The 19,106-nt window shown below is 40.8% G+C and overlaps 1 protein-coding gene across 3 annotated transcripts in view; it reads right to left on the bottom strand.

Moving 5' to 3' along the window:
- Nucleotides 1-19,106, bottom strand: part of LNX1 (ligand of numb-protein X 1) — a 282,181-nt gene that overhangs the window by 117,489 nt on the left and 145,586 nt on the right. For all 3 annotated transcript variants that reach the window (XM_040334850.1, XM_040334851.1, XM_040334852.1), the window contains 2 exons: nt 17,270-17,431; nt 5,219-5,421 (listed from right to left, as the gene is read on the bottom strand). In XM_040334850.1, the coding sequence (XP_040190784.1) occupies nt 5,219-5,421; nt 17,270-17,431 (365 nt within the window). The remainder of the gene's footprint in view (nt 1-5,218; nt 5,422-17,269; nt 17,432-19,106) is intronic.

The raw sequence follows: 19,106 nt of genomic DNA, 5'->3' as shown, positions 1-19,106 counted from the left end.
CTGTGACACAGCGGGAGCTACCATCTAAACAGGGGAAGACCTGTGGATTTAGTGTACCTTGCTTTTGCAAAAGCATTCCATACAGTCCCCCATAAACACTTACAAGCTGAGGTCTGCAAGAATGTGGAACTTTCTTCCACAAATGGTGGTGCCAGTGGGGAGTATGGATATTTTTAAGAAACTCTTGGATGTGCATCTCCAAGAACACAACATACAGGGATATGGGAAATAATCATAGACACAGACACACATTCACCTAAACAGGTTGAACTGGATGGAGTATTGTCTTTATTCAACCTTACCTACTATGTAACTATCCCCGCTGTGTGTGATGTACACAAGAGGAGGGAGAGAGGGGAGGACTCTGCACTGCCCTGGGGGCCGCTGCAGCCACAGCTCAAAGCTGCCCCAGGGCAGGCAGCCTATCAGGAAATTTTACAGAGACAGATAGGGACTATGGTAACTTTAACAGGTAGTTTTATTTGCATTTTTGAAACAAATTTAACTAAACAATTAGTAAACTGTATCAAATTGGATCAACTGTGGGTATAGGATTGTGTATATGGGATTGTTTGATTTTTTCTTTTTTGGTTGAACAAGATGGACTTGCAACCTAACTATGTAATTGCATATTTAACAGACCAAAAGGGTTGTTCAGAGAAGTACATTGTTATGGTTTACACACACTTTAAATCCCAACTCAAGCCAGAACTTTATATGTTTCTATGTTGTTTTGGATGTTTTTGAGTAGATAAATACATGCAATGAAGTATGCATGTCCCCCCTGTGCTTGACTGGGTTGTCTCTGGGGACTCTGCTTTCCTCCTGATAAATTGATTTCTGTACAAGCGGAAAGTCCATACATGGATCAAAATTTGTCTGGTCCTTGCAGAACGGGGCAAATTTCGATACATGTATGGCCTGGCTTAAACTGAGTCTAGCATGTGTGTGTGTGTGTGTTTGTATGTAAGCATGTGAGATAAGGACCATAGATTGTAAGCTCTTTGAGGTCAAGGACTGTTGCCACTATTATTATTATATCATACAGGATTTATATAGCGCCAACAGTTTGTGCAGCGCTTTACAACATGAGGGCAGACAGTACAGTTACAATACAAATCAATACAGGAGGGATCAGAGGGTCTCGTTAGAGCTTACAATCTAGAAGGGGGGTCAAGTGGAACAAAAAGGTAAAAACTGTGGGGGGTGAGCTGATGGAGAAAATGAAAATACAGTTGTTAAGTGTGGGTAGGGTAGGCTTCTCTGAAGAGGAGGGTTTTCAGGGATCGTCTAAAAGCTAATAGAGTAGGAGATAGACGGCCAGATTGGGGTAAGGCATTCCATAGGATTGGAGAGGCTCTGAAAAAGTCCTGGAGGCAAGCATGGGAGGAGGTGACTAAGGAGCTAAAGAGCAGGAGATCTTGAGAGGAACGAAGAGAACGAGTAGGTTGGTATTTAGAAACTAGGCTAGTGATGTAGCTGGGGGCTAAGTTGTGGATGGCTTTCTAAGTAGTTGTTAGTATTTTGAATTTAATTTGTTGGGTGAGCGGAAGCCAGTGAAGGGATTGACAGAGGAGTAGCAGACACAGAGTGATTGGTAAGGTGGATGAGTCTGGCAGCAGCATTCATGATGGATTGAAGGGGTGATAGACTATGTAGAGGTAAGCCAATGAGAAGGGAGTTGCAGTAGTCAAGGTGAGAGATAACCAGGGAGTGAATCAAGAGCTTTGTTCTGTCACTGGTAAAAAGAGGCATATTTTGGAGATGTTGCAGAGGTTGAGGTGGCAAGATTTGGACGTGTTGCTTAAAGGAGAGTTCAGGACTACACCTAGAACCTTGGCGATCATGCACTCTGCAATGTAGTTGAGCATCATGGGAAATGGGCTTATAGTTTTGCCATTGATTTTAACAGAGAGATCAGGGGAAGGGACACATGAGGGGGGAAGAATTATAAGTTTGGTTTTGGATAGATTGAGTTTGAAGAAGTGGTGTGACATCCAGACGGAAGGAGATTGGCTAAAACTGGAGAGTGAAAAATATGATGAAGCTGAATATGGTAGCCAACCAGCTTCATACTTCAACTTGTTCAATTAAAGCGGGGGTTCACCCTAAAAAAAAAAAAATTCTTTATCTACCATACAAACGAGCATACTAGTGTCAGCTACAGTATGCCTTTTTTTTTTTCTGTACTTACGGTTTAATCCGTAACTTTCGTTTCAGACTCCGGCCGGGAAATGGGCGTTCCTATGAAGAGGGGTACATGATTGACGTCCAGCTATGGCGCGTCATGCCTTCCGAAAAAAGCCAAAATAGGACGCGGACATATACGGCGCCTGCGCAGTCAGCTCCTAGTCTATGTGCAGGCGCCGTATAGCGCAGTGAAGAGCCGAGTCCTACTCTGGCTATTTTCGGAACGTGTGACGCGCCATAGCCGGCCGTCAATCATGTTCCACTCTTCATAGGAACGCCTACTCCCCTCGGGTGTCTGAAACGAAAGTTACGGATTAAACAGTAAGTACAGCGACAAAAAAAAAAAAAAAGGCATACTGTAGCTGATGCTAGTATGCTAGTTTGGATGGTACAAAGTTGTGTTTTTGGGTGAACCTCCACTTTAAGCTTTGACAAAAAAACCCTCAAAGCTGATGGGTTTCTATGGAGAGCTGCACCAGATTTTGCACTCTCCAGTTCTAGCAAATTCCCCCCTATATTCATGCCTATCATAAATAAATAATAAATAGATATTTACCTAAAATGACTGTAGTCATTTCAGGAAAGAAAAAGGTTCTCCAATAAAAATATGTGCATTGTGCTTTTATGGTACAAAAGTAGAAAAAAAAAATCCTATTTCTGTTCTGTGATTATAATAAAGATATGTCAGGGAATGCTGGGGTATGTAGTCAATCGGCAGCTGTGCAGCTGCATGATACCTAAGCCTTGTCCTCAGCACATGTCACTGAAGAAACATTAAAGGCATCAACAGATCTTGAGATCAGAGAGGGATGTTGAGAAAGGCATCTTGCTGGGTTGAGTGCCTGGAGCTACAACCAGCATAAATAAAGATAGCATTTGTATTGATTCTATGTGTATAGCATGCACTGACTTTATACACATTTGTATTCCTTCTGATCCTCCTAATGTTTAAATGGCCAGATGTATACACAAAGGCATAATAGTACTTTCACATGTTAAACAATGCAGGGGGCTTGAGAAAAAGAAACATTACAGGGGGCAAATATTTTTTATTTATATCTATTATATACAGTGGAACCTCGGATTTCGAGTAACGCGGTTAACGAGCGCTTCGCAATACGAGCACTGTATTTTTATTTTTTTTCCTAACTCGGTTTGTGAGTGTTGTCTTGCAAAACAAACATAATTCAAGCGGTGTGCAGTACCGCGTTTGGCCTGAGGTGGGGGGGCACGGGAGCCGAGCGGAGCCAAACGGTGATGTTCAGAAATGATCGGAAAGTCGGAAATACGCAGTTTCCGAGCCTTTTCGATGTTTGCCAAGGTCAGCTGAGCTGTCCTTGGGCCTTTTCGTGTGTTTCTGAGGCTCCCCGGGCCCCCCACCTCTAGCCACATGCGGTATTGCATGCTATTGAAGTCAGTGCGGAAAAAAATATTTTAGTTTCCATTGACTTCAATGGGGAAACTCGCTTTGATATGCGAGTACTTTGGATTACGAGCATTCTCCTGGAATGGATTATGCTCGCAATCTGAGGTTCCACTGTAATTTATATTTCTGTGTATCCATACGGGCAGCTTGACAGCTTCTTTGGCTCGTAATGGAGTTGGGTAAAACCAGGTACAGTATTCAAGTAGAGATGTCTTAAGACTAGGGCAGTGATGGCGAACCTCGGCACCCCAGATATTTTGGAGCTAGGTTTCCCATGATGCTCGTGCACTCTGCAGTGTAGGTGAGCATCATGGGAAATGTAGTTCCAAAACATCTGGGGTGCCAAGGTTCGCTATCACTGGACTAGGTTAACCAAGTAGGTTAACCAAGAAGCCAGCATGTCATTGAACTTACTTGCAACCAGATAAAACTAAAATATTAGTTCCACCTTCAATAGATGCAAATTAGTGCATAATAAAAGCATGTGTGTTGATCATAATAAATAGTAGTAAATTGAAAGATAATCCTAGCATTTCCTAGTCCTAGTATTTCTTTTTTTTTTCCACTAAAGTGGGCACAGAATGAGGAAAGAATGAAGAAAAGAGCAAAACTGACTTGCAGTCAATTGGAGGATACAGTACACACGATCGGAACTTTTGTCCAACCAAATTCATATCGGAATTCTGACGGAATTCCATCGGAGGAAAAGAGAACATGTTCTTTATGTAAACTCCGATGGAATTAATCGGAATTTCAGATGGAATTACTCCAATGGGGCATACACACGGTCGGAATTTCCGATGGAAAAAGTTAGTCTGACTTTTTCCATTGGAAATTCGGATCGTGTGTACGGGGCATTATGAGAAACTAGTGGCTTTTGACCATTTTTATGTAACCTTAGCTATGTAATTAGACGAGGGTAGAATTGATGTACTAGAAGTGCATTATACTGTTACTTTATTTGCATTATTGTAGATACAAAATAAACGTTGTGGTATTTAATTGACTTTTTCTACAAGCAGTTTTCTTGACAAAAGAATCATGCTTTGCAGACATGGAGGAGAATAATAAGGGTGATTAATGTGATAGCCTGGGACTTTTTACAAGCCATAATACAGTGATGGTCTTCAAAAAGTTAAAATAAGGCTATAGTAAGGGACTGGCATACAACAATAGCTTTTGGAGGAGAGAAATAAAAAGTGTGTCTTTTTCAAAAAGCAGATAAACAAATATAATACAAAAATAGGAACCCATCTCTAAAAACAGTCTAGAGGCACTGATTTTATTGATTAGCCACAGGTTCACCCCTTGCCAGGCTGATAAAATCAGTCTCCACAGCTGTCAATGCAATACCCTTTTTTCCATTCACAAAAAACTTTTGGGGTATTGTTCATCTAAAAATTATGTGTAGCATTTTCTGGTGGGTATCCATCATCCTAATACACCTATCATGGCGAGAAGCAATGGATGTTGAGCTGATTTAGGATTTTTCCACAGGCAAATAAAGAAACTAATAAGGAAGCCTCAGGACATCTATGTCCTTTTAGGCCATGGAGTTTCAAGTAGAGTTTTGCTCTAAATAAGGTACAAGAGTAAACTCACCTTTAAGATCATGTCTCCAGGAAGGAGCCTCCCATCACGAGCAATGACCCCATCCTGATAGATATGTTGTACGATTATTTGGGTCAGAGGGGTTTCATTTCCACCCACAATCCTAACTCCAAGACATTCATTGGGATCAGAGTGATTGATTTTAATGCAGGTTATCTCTCCATCAGGAATGAGATGTGACAGATTTGGCAGCACTGGGAGACATAAATATTAGGTAATGGTAAGTCAGAAGAATTTTTCTCACAAATACAAGTAGTAAAGTCAATATAGAAAAAAAGGATCTGACATATTTATAATGTTAATTCTACTACACCATACACGCAAACAAATTAGTGTAACTTTTCGTACAAATGTTTGGAGAGGGTTGCGATGGCATCTGCTTGACTTGTCCTAAAATTGGTTGAACACCTAAAGGACACCAACCTACACTACTCCAGATTTGTTTTTTACAACTATCTAATGCATTTGACCTGCTGATATAGTATAATCCTTCAGTGATGGGGAACCTTGGCCCCCCAGATGTTTTGGAACTACATTTCCCATGATGCTCGTGCACTCTGCAGTGTAGTGGAGCATCATGGGAAATGTAGTTCCAAAACATCTGGGAGGCCAAGGTTCCCCATCACTGCTTAGATGATATAACTTATTAGCATAATGTAAGAAGTGTTGCCTAGAAACTAGAAAAAGAGACTAAAATTTTTTTTTATATATAAAATCAGACACTATATATTGTATGATGTTTGGACTCAGCATACTGCATTTTCTTTTGTATTTGGATATGAGGATGCTTGCAGGGAGGTTGTGAAAGGGATAAATGCTACTAATCACTTTTAATTTAGAAAATGAGTGTAGTTTTACATTATCCTTACACAATACACGTGATCACTATAATTACATTCACCTGGTAATTTATTTCTGACTTCTTACCCTCTGCCCCTTGTGCCTCCTACTTGACCCGGCCTTACCCAATCTCTCCCCCTGCTTTGTATATCATTTAGCATAGTTATAGATAGGTACTGTAGTTTCTCACTAGATTTCACTCATAACGTGTGTTTCATTGTTGCTTGTATTTGTGTGGTATAGTGTTTTTTTTTTTTTTGCTATGTTCCTAATAAATCCTATTTGCACTTATTTTAAGTCCATTTTCCTCTGTAGAGCTACATATATCTTGTTACAACAGCTTTTGCAGGATACTAGCACTTGGTATTGTAACAGCAATCATGGCTTCTACCATCAATCTCTTCCCAATAATTCTTTGCTACCAGGTCTTTGATAAAAATTCTAACTTTGAATTCCCATCGGGAGCTATTAGCAAGCACTTGTGCCGCAGCATTAATATCTGCCAAGCATTGCAGGTACTGCTCTGGTAAGCTAAATAAGACTCTCTTGTCTCTTACATCAGGAAAGCACTTGAATGGAATAGTCTCCAGGCACAATATTTTAATACACTTGTATATGGGGCCTTGCAGTATTTTCTAAATGTGTAACTGTGTCATGGGCCACAGAATTTGGATTGTTGTCCCTTTTATGCACTTATAACCAGACCTCCATTGCATTATTGTGATCCACATACAAAGTAACAACACTATATTGTGATAGCTTAAAGGAGTTTTAAAGGAAAACATTTTTTTTGCTGAAATGACTGTTTACAGGGTATAGCGACATACAGTAATAGTTAACGGATTCCTTTTAAAAATGATTAAAATAGATACAAATCAATCATATAATGTACCTACAGTTTTAGTTTTGTTTTTGCATGCTGTTTCCTGCTTCTGTGATGTACAGAAACACAGAGCCAATACAGGGCAGTGATGGTTTGGAAAACGAAACTGATTGGTGTTGAGGGGTTTTAGACACACAGTAATCACACCTCCTTGATTAGTGACCATAGAGAGAAAGCTCCCAGTACTGTGGTTATCAGGAAGACAACCAGGAAGTGTGGAGATCAGAGAAGAATTACAGCAACTTGAGATCAAAAACGAACAATGAGGACATGAAAACAGCACTGCATTAAGGTAAAGGAAGCTATTACGTAAGATAAAAAAAAAAAATCCTTTACAAACCCTTTAAAGATTCCTTATTGCTTTGTTTTTAGTATTTTCAGGGATTTTAAAGTCTGTTATATTGTGTTTCTTCAAAACAATAAGATACTTGTTTTTTTTCTGGGACAAAAATCAGATTTTCTGTCCTTGTTTGACATAACTTAACTATTTTGAATCTATGAAATATATAAGAATTGTACTGTTGTTGTGTATGTCGATTTAGAATAAATACAGTACTTGTTATATCTATTTGCAGCATGGCCTTTGTGTGCTTTCTGTGGATTTTGGCCTTTAATAACGCTTTCCAAAGAATCCAGCAAGCAGCAGAACCCCTGGGGGTGTATATATTGCTCGACCACCCACATCAGGTGACCCAAAACGTTTAACACGCTCTGCCTGGATTAACTAATGATTAGAAATCATAAATGTTAAAGCCCAATTGAACCCTCATTGTTTATTACTGTAATATTGCAGAAAGACTGCATATACAGGAATACATTTGGGCCTCTTACTTTTCTTTTTACACTGATAAGTTCTGTAACAAGGTTTAAATACCTTCTCCAGACGTCCGACAATGCACATCTAAGGTAACCCACAGACAGACAGATGCCTCTCTCAGAACAGCAGATGGTGAGATGTCTGCTGATCCTCAAACACACTGCTGAGCCAATGAAACCCAATATGATTTCCCTGACTCAGCTGATAGATGAATATTGTATTCTCTATTTTCTACAGAAAAACAGTTATTGCAGTCTTTGCATGATAATGAGCTGTTTTGAAAGCACTCATTGGGGTTCATTTACTAAAGTCAAATAGACTGCAAGAAATTTGCTCCAGCGCTTAGTAAATGAGGTGCAAAGGATACCCAATCAAATACAAGTAAAATAAAATAAAGTTTTGCTTGTGCATGTCTGGATGATGGGAGTCAGCAGAGCTTCCCTCATTTACTAAGCTCTGGAACAAATACCCTTGCAGAGAACTACTGCACTTGCAAAGTGCAGAGTGTTTTAGGTAGATTCAGGTAGGGGCGCGCAAATCTAAGGCGGCGTAGCCTAGCGTGTTTACACTACGCCGCCTTAAGTAAGAGAGGCAAGTACTGTATTCTCAAAGTACTTGCCTCCTTACTTAGGGCGGCGTAGCGTAAATGCGGCGGGCGTAAGGGCGCCTAATTCAAATGTGTTGGAGGGGGGCGTGTTTTATGGTAATGAGGCTTGACCTCCCGTTTTTGACGCCGGGCGCCTACATTTCCCAGTGTGCATTGCGGCTAAGTACGCCGCACGGGCCTATTGATTTAGACGTGGACGTAAACAACGTAAATCCCGATTCGCGGACGACTTACGCAAACGACGTAAAAAATTTGAATCTCGCAGGGGGAGCGGCGGCCATATTTTAACATTGTTATTCCACCTAATAGATAGAATAACTTTAGGCCTGCTAATGCCTTACGGAAACGGCGTAAAAAATCTACTGCGGCGGCCGGGCGTACGTTCGTGAATCGGCGTATCAACTCATTTACATATTCTACGCCGACCGCAATGGAAGCACCACCTAGCGGCCATCCGAAAAATTGCAACCTAAGATAGGACAGCGCAAGCCGTCTTATCTTAGATATGTTTAAGCGTATCTCTGTTTGAGCATACACTTAAACATAAGTCGGCGTAGATTCTGAGTTAGGTCGGCTTATCTACTGATAAGCCGGCATAACTCTTACTGAATCTACCTATTTGTCTTTTTCAAATCAACCCCATTATAACACCCTATGAAAACATAAAAACACATGTTCTAGCCTTGCCTGGTCATCACAATTAACACTGAAATATCAGTTGCGGCAATTGGACGTTGTGTGGCAACCTAAAAAAACTGCTATAATTTTAACATATGCGAGTCAGTATTTGAGGGGCCCATCATATTATGTAAGAAATAGTGTTGAGCGGAATACGCCATATTCGATTTCGCGATATATCACGAATATATAGCCGAATTTTCGTGAAATATTCGCTAAAATCGAATATTCGTGATATTTTATCAAAAAAAAATGTTTGCGAAATTTCGCTAATGCGAATGCGAAACTGATTGCGAAATTTCGCTAATGCGAATGCGAAATTGATTGCGAAATTTTGAAACATTCAATTTCAACTGCCCTTTGGAAAAAGTGTGGTTTTACGTAATGGACCCTGCACCTAACAAGGTATTAATAAAATAAATACATTATTATATAGATTTGAGGGTTTACTTTAACCAATTTGTATATTGATTAGTTTAATAAATATTGAATAACCATAGATTTGGAAAATACAAGTAAACCGTTTACGTTGACATCTCTTAAATGTCTTTATGTTAAACAGTTATTATTCTCATTAAAGAGGTGAAATGCAAATGATGATGACACGGGACAAAAGATGGAAAATTCTTTGAAGATGTGATACACTGGAAAAACGCACAGAAACACTCCACTCTCTCCTATGACAACTGTGGTAGGAGAACTCTGATTGGCTCTGATGCAAAAGAAGGGCAGAGAAAGTATTCGCGAATATTCGGAAATCGAATATTCGCGATTGCGAATATTCGGCAACATAAAAGGATCGCCTCAGCTTAGCTACTCGGCCCAGGGTCTCTAATCATACCAGCAATGCTTTTAGACATCGATGGAGATCACTAGGATGTGATCTGTTTTAAAAATAAAATTGAAAAAATACGAATATTCGGAATAGCGAATATTGGCCGCGAAATTCTAGTTATTCGCGAATATTCGAATATGCCATATTCGTAACGAATATTCGCAATGCCAATATTCGTGAGCAACACTAGTAAGGAACACAGCAAAATGTATCTAAGTTAGATTTAACCCCCTTAGCGGTAAACCCGAGCGTGACTCGGGGTGGGTTTTCCATGTTAGGATCGGTATCCCCGAGTCACACTCGGGGTGGACATGCAGAGTGTGCAGCGGCGCGGCTTACCTGCTCGCTGAATCCACAGGCAAGTTACTTACCTTGTCCCTGGATCCAGCGATGCCACCCCGCTGTGTGAGCGAGCGGGTCCTCCTCGCTCGATTCACAGTCTCCCCGTGTGCCGCCGAGCTCCGTTCCCTGCGACGTTACGACGCACAGGAGCGGAGAACGGCGCCAAATTCAAAAAAGTAAACAAACACTATACATACAGTATACTGTAATCTTAGAGATTACAGTACTGTATGTAAAAACACACACACACCCCTTGTCCCTAGTGGTCTGCCCAGTGCCCTACATGTACTTTTATATAATAAAAACTATTCTTTCTGCCTGAAAACTGTAGATTGTCCAAAAGTGTCCCTTTATGTCAAAAATGGTTTTAGATCAGCTAGAAAACAGCGATAATAAATTATAATCACTTGCAGAATTGTGCGATAGCGATTTGTGGGGAAATACGTCATAAAAAAATAAAAGTAATGACAGCGACAATTCTGCAACTGAGCAAATTTCAGTGATTTTGAGTTGATTACATTATTGAATAATTTTTATTATAATTATATTATTATTTGTTATAATTATTTATAATTATTTATTATATTATAATTTATAATTTTGTTTTAAAAAAAAAATCATACCCGGGATGCCTACAAGACTCTTGTTTGGTCAGATTTAAGTGAGTTATTCCTAAAAATTACAGGCCTACAGTATAAAACGCCAAATTTCCTTGCAAAATAATTGTACCGCTTTTGGTACGTAATTCCAGACAGAATCATACCGCCAGGGAGGTTAATGCATTTTACTCCACCATGTCAAATGACTCAGAAATACTTGAATGGGATCTGAAAGTGTATTCTTAACAGTGGGTCTTCCAGCTCACCTATCACCCTCTACACACTGAGATTTTGGCTACATGCATATATTGCGAAAGGGGCAGGTAAGAATAAGCTACTGGCAAGTGCTGCAATAAAGGGAACGTGTTGTGTTGTGCCCTTCATTGAATTCACATTAAAGTAAAATGAATTATATATATATATATATATATATATATATATATATATATATATATATATATATATATATATATATATATATATATATATATATATATATATATATATTCATACACATGAACTATATTACCAAAAGTAATGAGACACCTGCCTTTAGGCACACATGAATTTTAACCTCCCTGGCGGTATGATTCTTTCAGAAAAAAGATGCTGAAAGCGGTACCATTATTTGCAAGGAAATTTGGCGTTTTATACTGTAGGTCTGTAATTTTTAGGAATAATTCACTTAAATCTGACCAAACAAGATTCTAATAGGCATCCCGGGTATGACATTTTTTTTTAAAACAAAATTATAAATTATAATATAATAAATAATTATAAATAATTATATCAAATAATAATATAATTCTAATAAAAATTATTCAATAATGTAATCAACTCAAAATCACTGAAATTTGCTCAGTTGCAGAATTGTCGCTGTCATTATTTATTTTTTTTATGACGAATTTCCCCACAAATTGCTATCGCACAATTCTGCAAGTGATTATAATTTATTATCGCTGTTTTCTAGGTGATCTAAAACCATTTTTGACATAAAGGGACACTTTTGGTTGCTATGGACAATCTACAGTTTGCAGGGAGAAAGAACCGTTTTTATTATATAAAAGAACATGTAGGGCACTGGGTAGACCACTAGGGACAAAGGGGGTGTGTATTTTTTACATACAGTACTGTAATCTATAACAGTATACAGTACAGTATACTGTATGTAAGGTGTTTGTTTACTTTTTTGAATTTGGCGCCGATCTCCGCTCCCGTGCGTCGTAACGCCGCAGGGAACGGAGATTGACGGCACAGGAGGACACTGTGTGAATCGAGCGGGGTCACGCTCGCTCACACAGCGCGGTGGCATCGCTGGATCCAGGAGAAGGTAAGTCAGCGCGCGCTGCAGGCTCTGCACAGCTACCCCGAGCGTGACTCGGGGTTACCGATTTTGGCAGAAAAAATCAACCCCGAGTCACGCTCGGGAATACCGCCAGGAGGGTTAATGGCACCCCAGTCTCAGTCCGTGGGGTTCAATATTGAGTTGGACAACCCTTTGCAGCTATAACAGCTTCAACTCTTCTGGGAAGGTTATCCACAAGGTTTAGGAGTGTGTCTATGGGAATGTTTGACCATTGTTCCAGAAGCGCATTTGTGAGGTCAGGCACTGATGTTGGTCAAGAAGGCCTGGCTCACAGTCTCCGCTCTAATTCATTCCAAAGGTGTTCTATCAACCATGTCTTTATCAACATTGCTTTGTGCACTGATCCACATAATTTGGTGGAGGGGGGATTATGGTGTTGGGTTGTTTTGCATGGGTTGGGCTTGGCCCCTTAGTTCCAGTGAAGGGAACTCTTAAGGTGTCAGCATACCAAGACAATTTGGACAATATCATGGTCACAACTTTGTGGGAACAGTTTGAAGGTTGGCTCCTTTCTGTTCCAACATGAATGCACACCAGTGCCCAAAGCAAGGTCCATAAAGACATGGATGAGCAAGTTTGTGGTGGAGGCACTTGACTGGCCTGCACAGAGTCCTAAACTTAACCCAATAGAACACCTTTGGGATGAATTTGAGTGGAGACTGTGAGCCAGGCCTTTGCGCCCAACATTAGTGCCTGACCTCACAAATGTGCTTCTGGAAGAATGATCAAACATTCCCATAGACCAGGGGTCCTCAAACTTTTTAAACAGGGGTTCACTGTCCCTCAGACCGTTGGAGGGCCGGACTATAAAAAAAACATCCCCTCATTGCAAGCCCCCCCTCGCCATCACCATTGTAAGCTCCTCATTGCAACCCCCCCTCACAATCATTAATTGCAAGCCGATTAAGATCATTGCAAGCCCCCCAATCATCATTACATCATCACCATCAGCCCCCCCCCACCATCATCATTACACCATCATCAGCCCTCCCCCCCACCATCATCATCATTACATCATCAGCCCCACCATCATTAATTACATCACCATCAGCCCCTCATCATCATCACAAAATCATCAGCCCCCCTCACCATCATCATCATCACAAAATCATCAGCTCCCCTCACCATCGCAAGCCAGCCCCCCCCCCCTCTCCCAGCCTTTCTCCTTGCTGTGCAACGGTCCGGCTCTGTCACGATGCTCACACTCTGTTACAGTTCTGGCGCGCTATGACAACTGTCCCGCCCTCCTCCTCCTCGACCAGCTTGTGTGACAGACAGCACACTGGCTCTATCACACGAGCTAGTCTTCTATGAGGAGGAGGGCGGGACATTTATCACAGCGCGCCCGAACTGTTAACGCTTTGATCTGACACAGCGGGATCGCTGTGTAACCGGCATTGCCTGTCAGGGTCGGGTGGGCCGGTTTAAAGTCCTCCGCGGGCCGCATGTGGCCCGCGGGCCGTAGTTTGAGGACCCCTGCCATAGACACACTCCAAAACTTTGTGGACAGACCTCCCAGTTGAAGCTGTTACAGTTGTATGCAAAAGTTTAGGAACCCCTAACAATTTCCATGATTGTCATTTATAAATATTTGGGTGTTTAGATCAGCAATTTCATTTTGATCTATCAACTGAAGGACACAGTAATATTTCAGTAATGAAATTAGGTTTATTGGATTAACAGAAAATGCGCAATATCAAAACGAAATTAGACAGGTGCATACATTTGGGCACCCTTGTCATTTTGTTGATTTAAATACCTGTAACTACTTAGTACTTATTAATTGGAACACACAATTGGTTTGGTGAGCTCATTAAGCCTTGAACTTCAGAGACAGGTGCATCCAATCATGAGAAAAGGTATTTAAGGTGGCCAATTGCAATTTGTTGTTCCCTTTGACTCTCCTCTGAAGAGTGGCAACATGGGGGCCTCAAAACAACTCTCAAATGACCTGAAAACAAACATTGTTCTACATTATGGTTAGGGGAAGGCTACAAAAAGTTATTGCAGAGATATAAGGGGTCAGTGTCCACTGTGAGGAACATAGTGAGGAAATGTAAGAGCACAGGCACAGTTCTTGTTAAGGCCAGAACTGGCAGGCCACATAAAATATTGGAGAGGCAAAGGCTAAGGATGGGGAGAACGGTCAAAAGCAGCCCACGGACCACCTCCAAAGACTTACAACATCAACTTGCTGCAGATGGTGTCACTGTGCATCCTTCAACAATTCACCACACTTTACACAGGGAGAAGCTGTATGGGAGAGTGATGGGAAATAAGCCTTTTCTGCGCACACGCCACAACCGGAGTCGCTTGAGGTATGCAAATGCACATTTGGACAAGCCAGCTTCATTTTGGAATAAGGTGCTGTGGACTGATGAAACAAAGTTTGGTCATAACAAGGGGCGTTATGCATAGCGGCAAAAGAACACAGCATTCCAAGAAAAACACTTGCTACCCACAGTAAAATTTGGTGGAGGTTCCATCATGCTGTGGGGCTGTGTGGCCAGTGCCGGTACTTGGAATCTAGTTAAAGTTGAGGGTCGCATGGATTCCACTCAATACCAGCAGATTATTGAGAATAATGTTGAGGAATCAGTCACAAAGTTGAAGTTACGCCGCGGCTGGATATTGGAACAAGAAAACGACCCAAAACACTGCTCAAAATCTACTCAGGCATTTATGCAGAGGAACAAGTACAATGTTCTGGAATGGCCATCCCAGTCCCCAGACCCAAATATCATTGAACATCTCTGGGGTGATTTGAAGCGGGCTGTCCATGCTCGGCAACCATCAAACCTAACTGAACGGGAGATGTTTTGTACGGAGGAATTGGTCCAAAATATTCATCCAGAATACAGACACTCATTACAGGCTAAAGGAAGCGTCTAGAGCAGTGATGGCGAACCTTGGCACCCCAGATGTTTTGAAACTACATTTCCCAGAGATGCTCATGCACTCTGCAGTGTAGTTGAGTATTATGGGAAATGTAGTTCCAAAACATCTGGGGTGCCAAGGTTCGCCATCACTGGTCTTTCTGCTAAAGGAGGCTCTACTAAATATTGATGTGATTTTTCTGTTGGGGTGCCCAAATTTATGCACCTGTCTAATTTTGTTTTGATGCATATTGTGCATTTATCTGTTAATCCAATAAACCTCATTTCACTACTTAAATATTACTGTGTCCTTCAGTTATTTGATAAGATAAAAATTTAATTGCTGATCCAAACACCCAAATATTTATAAATGACAATCATGGAAATTCTCAGGGGTTCCTAAACTTTTGCATACAATTGTATAGTTGTAAAGGGTGGGCCAACTCAATATTGGGAACCCTACAGACTAAGACTGGGATGCCACTAAAGTTTATGTGCGTGGAAAGGCAGGCGTCCCAATACTTTTGGTAATATAGTAAATATATGTATATATATATATATATATATATATATATATATATATATATATATATATATATATATATATATATATATACCGTATTTTCTGGTGTATAAGACGACCTTTTTGGATGCAAAAAAAATGCATCCAATGTCGGGGGTCGTCTTATACGCCGGTACCTGTCTCCGTCAGACTGCGGGCATCCATGATTTAAAAGCAGCGCCTCCTCCTCAGACTGTTCCGCGATAGGCGGAACACTCATTTTCCCAGCAGGGCCTCTGTTCAGTGTTCTGCCTATCACGGATGCCTTCTCATCCTCGAACGAGAGGACATCCGTGATAGGACATTGAACAGAGGCCCTGCTGGGAAAATTAGTGTTCCGCCTATCACGGAACAGTCTGAGGAGGAGGCGCGGCTTTTGAATCATGGATGCCCGCAGCCTGGAAGCCAAAATCTGAAAAGAAAGTAAGGTAGGGAGATCGTCTTGGCCGGCACAGTGGAGGCATGTGGTGGCACAGTGGAGGCATGTGGTGGCACAGTGGAGGCATGTGATGGCACAGTGGAGGCATGTAATGGCACAGTGGAGGCATGTAATGTAATGGCACAGTGGAGGCATGTAATGTAATGTAATGGCACAGTGGAGGCATGTAATGTAATGGCACAGTGGAGGCATGTAATGTAATGTAATGGCACAGTGGAGGCATGTAATGTAATGGCACAGTGGAGGCATGTAATGTAATGTAATGTAATGGCACAGTGAGGCATGTAATGGCACAGTGAGGCATGTAATGTAATGGCACAGTGAGGCATGTAATGTAATGTAATGGCACAGTGAGATCTGAAAAAAGCCTGTTTCTGTCAGCGGTTGTTCTGGCTACCCCTTAGCTTCCAGAAAGACTAGTAGGAAGGGGGTCATCTTATACGACGAGTATATCCCAAAACCACATTTTTTCCTGGAAAAATAGGGGGTCGTCTTATATGCCATCAAATACGATATATATATATATATATATATATATATATATATATATATATATATATATATATATATATATATATATTTATATATATATATAGATTTATATATATATATATATATACTGTTAGGGAGCATTTTGTTATGAAAAAAAAAATATATATATATATATATATATATATATATTATCCGAATGCTCCCAGGCAGTGGGCATTAAGAATTCTTTAGAACTATAATGTTAAGAAAAATGCTTGCAATCAGCCACCAAGGCTGTGCACATTCACATAAACTGGATACCAAGGTACAAAAGCTTAAAGAATATGAAAAATATCACCAAAGTTGCTGCCTGCACTTCAGAAAATGACAATAATATTATGTAGAGATTAGCTTTGAAGGCTTATTCATACTGGTGGAGAAGCCTTTTATTGGCAGGTGAAAGGCGCAGTAATGCAGAAAGCCATGCTTTCAAATTCTCACACTGCAAGTGTTATATGGTGTAAGTGTTCTCGCAAAGTGTCATCTTTCTGGGGTAGATTAATAGTGATGAGATTGGAGAACTAAATGCAGCTACTTTGCTCGAATAGGCAACATAAGTGCTTCTCTGATCAGACACTTTTGATGAGCTCCTTCTTTATGTTGTTTTTTTTATTTTATTAATCATATATATGACTTGATAATAAATATAGCAAACAATGGATCAAACCTATACAATCTTCTGTGATATTTGCATTTTGCAGGCTTGCTCGTTCTCTGTCTGCGGAGTGGAGGACGGCACTGCCACTTTTTGTTCTTCGAAGGACACTGAGTGCTCGGTTTAGCTTTTTAAATGACAGACTCCTGACTGTGGAACGCTCAAAGTTACGACCTGCAAAGAAAAAAAAGATGACTTAAGTATTTATTTTAGTGTTCTTTGTGTATATGAAGCTGAAGAAAATTCCAAACTAAATTCAAATTACAGTACATCTAAACCCAAGAACAATATATATGTAATGTATAGTATGCCATGTAATATGTTGCAGCTTCCCAGTCAGGGGCATTACTAGAAATCATGGTGCCCCATATTACAATTTGATGAGACATCTACTTGCACCTAACTCTTCCTGTAGCAACTGACAATGTCAACTGTAATAATACATTGTTGATCCCAACACTATAACCAGTCCCTGGATGTTATTTGGCCAAGAAAGGGTTTAAAACCACCACAAAGCGCCTCTGCAGAGACGCATTGCCGGCGGTATAGCCGCGGTGTCCCATTGATTTCAATGGGTGGGTAATTGATTTCATTATGGTAATGACTAAGCACTGATATTTGCGTGAAACGCGTCTACCTTTTTGTCCCCTGCTCCATCTGTCAACCACTTGTAATATGAAGCTTCAATAAAAGGATTTTTGGAAGTGCAGCCGTCCGGAATTATTTCTTCACGTTACACAGCATGCGAGCTGGGCTAGCACCTGACTAGTGTGTGTGGGGATTAACCAGAGACTCACTCACCTGGAGCAGCTTTTCTTGTTTCAATCAGCTTCCAGGTTTTTTGTCAAAGGTAAACAAGTTGAAGTTAGAAGCTGATTGGCTACCATGCACAGCTGCACCAGATTTTGGACTCTCCAGTTTTTGTAAATCAATCCCATAGACTTACATAGTGAGAAGGAAGAATAGAATGCAGTGCTGCAAAGCAGGAAGCACAGCCTGCATATGTAATGGAACATCATGGCTGCTCTCATGTACATAAATAATTGCACACTATTTATAGAAACAAGGGCCCAGATTCTCAAAGGAGATACGACGGCGTATCTCCAGATACACCGTTGTATCTCTGAGTCTGAGCCGTCGTATCTTAGAATCAGTTACGCATAGATTTGTTTTAGATCCGACCGGCGTAAGTCTCTTACACCGTTGGATCTTAACTGCATATGTACGCTGGCCGCTAGGGGCGTGTAAGCTGATTTACGCATAGAAATATGTAAATCAGCTAGATACACAAATTCACGAACATACGCCCGGCCGACGCAGTACAGATACGCCGTTTACGTTAGGCTTTTCCCAGCGTAAAGTTACCCCTGCTATATGGAGGCGTACATGGGGTGTACCAATGTTAAGTATCGATGTCATTCCTGCTTCGAATTTTGAAAATTTTACGTTGTTTGCATAAGTTGTTCGCAAATAGGGTTGGGCGTCATTTACGTTCACGTCGAAAACATTGGCTTCTTGCGGGTTAATTTGGAGCATGCGCACTGGGATACTTTCACGGACGGCGCAAGCGCCGTTCGTAAAAAGCATCATTTACGTGGGGTCACATAAAATTAACATAACACACGCCCACATCTACCACATTTGAATTAGGCGGGCTTACGCCGGCCTATTTAAGCTACGCCGCCGCAACTTTCGTTTGAGAATAAGGCACTTGCCTGTAAAAGTTGCGGAGGCGTAACGTAAATAGGATACGTTACGCCCGCACAAGGATACGCCGATCTACGTGAATCTGGGCCAAGGTTTTGAAAAACATTAACACACTTAGATGTGATTATTTACATCAATCTGA

This window comes from Rana temporaria, chromosome 1 (assembly GCF_905171775.1).
Source record: "Rana temporaria chromosome 1, aRanTem1.1, whole genome shotgun sequence".
In the NCBI taxonomy this organism is placed as follows: domain Eukaryota; kingdom Metazoa; phylum Chordata; class Amphibia; order Anura; family Ranidae; genus Rana; species Rana temporaria.
The sequence above is the reverse complement of the archived record's forward strand: the minus strand, read 5'-3'. Positions and strand labels throughout refer to the sequence as shown.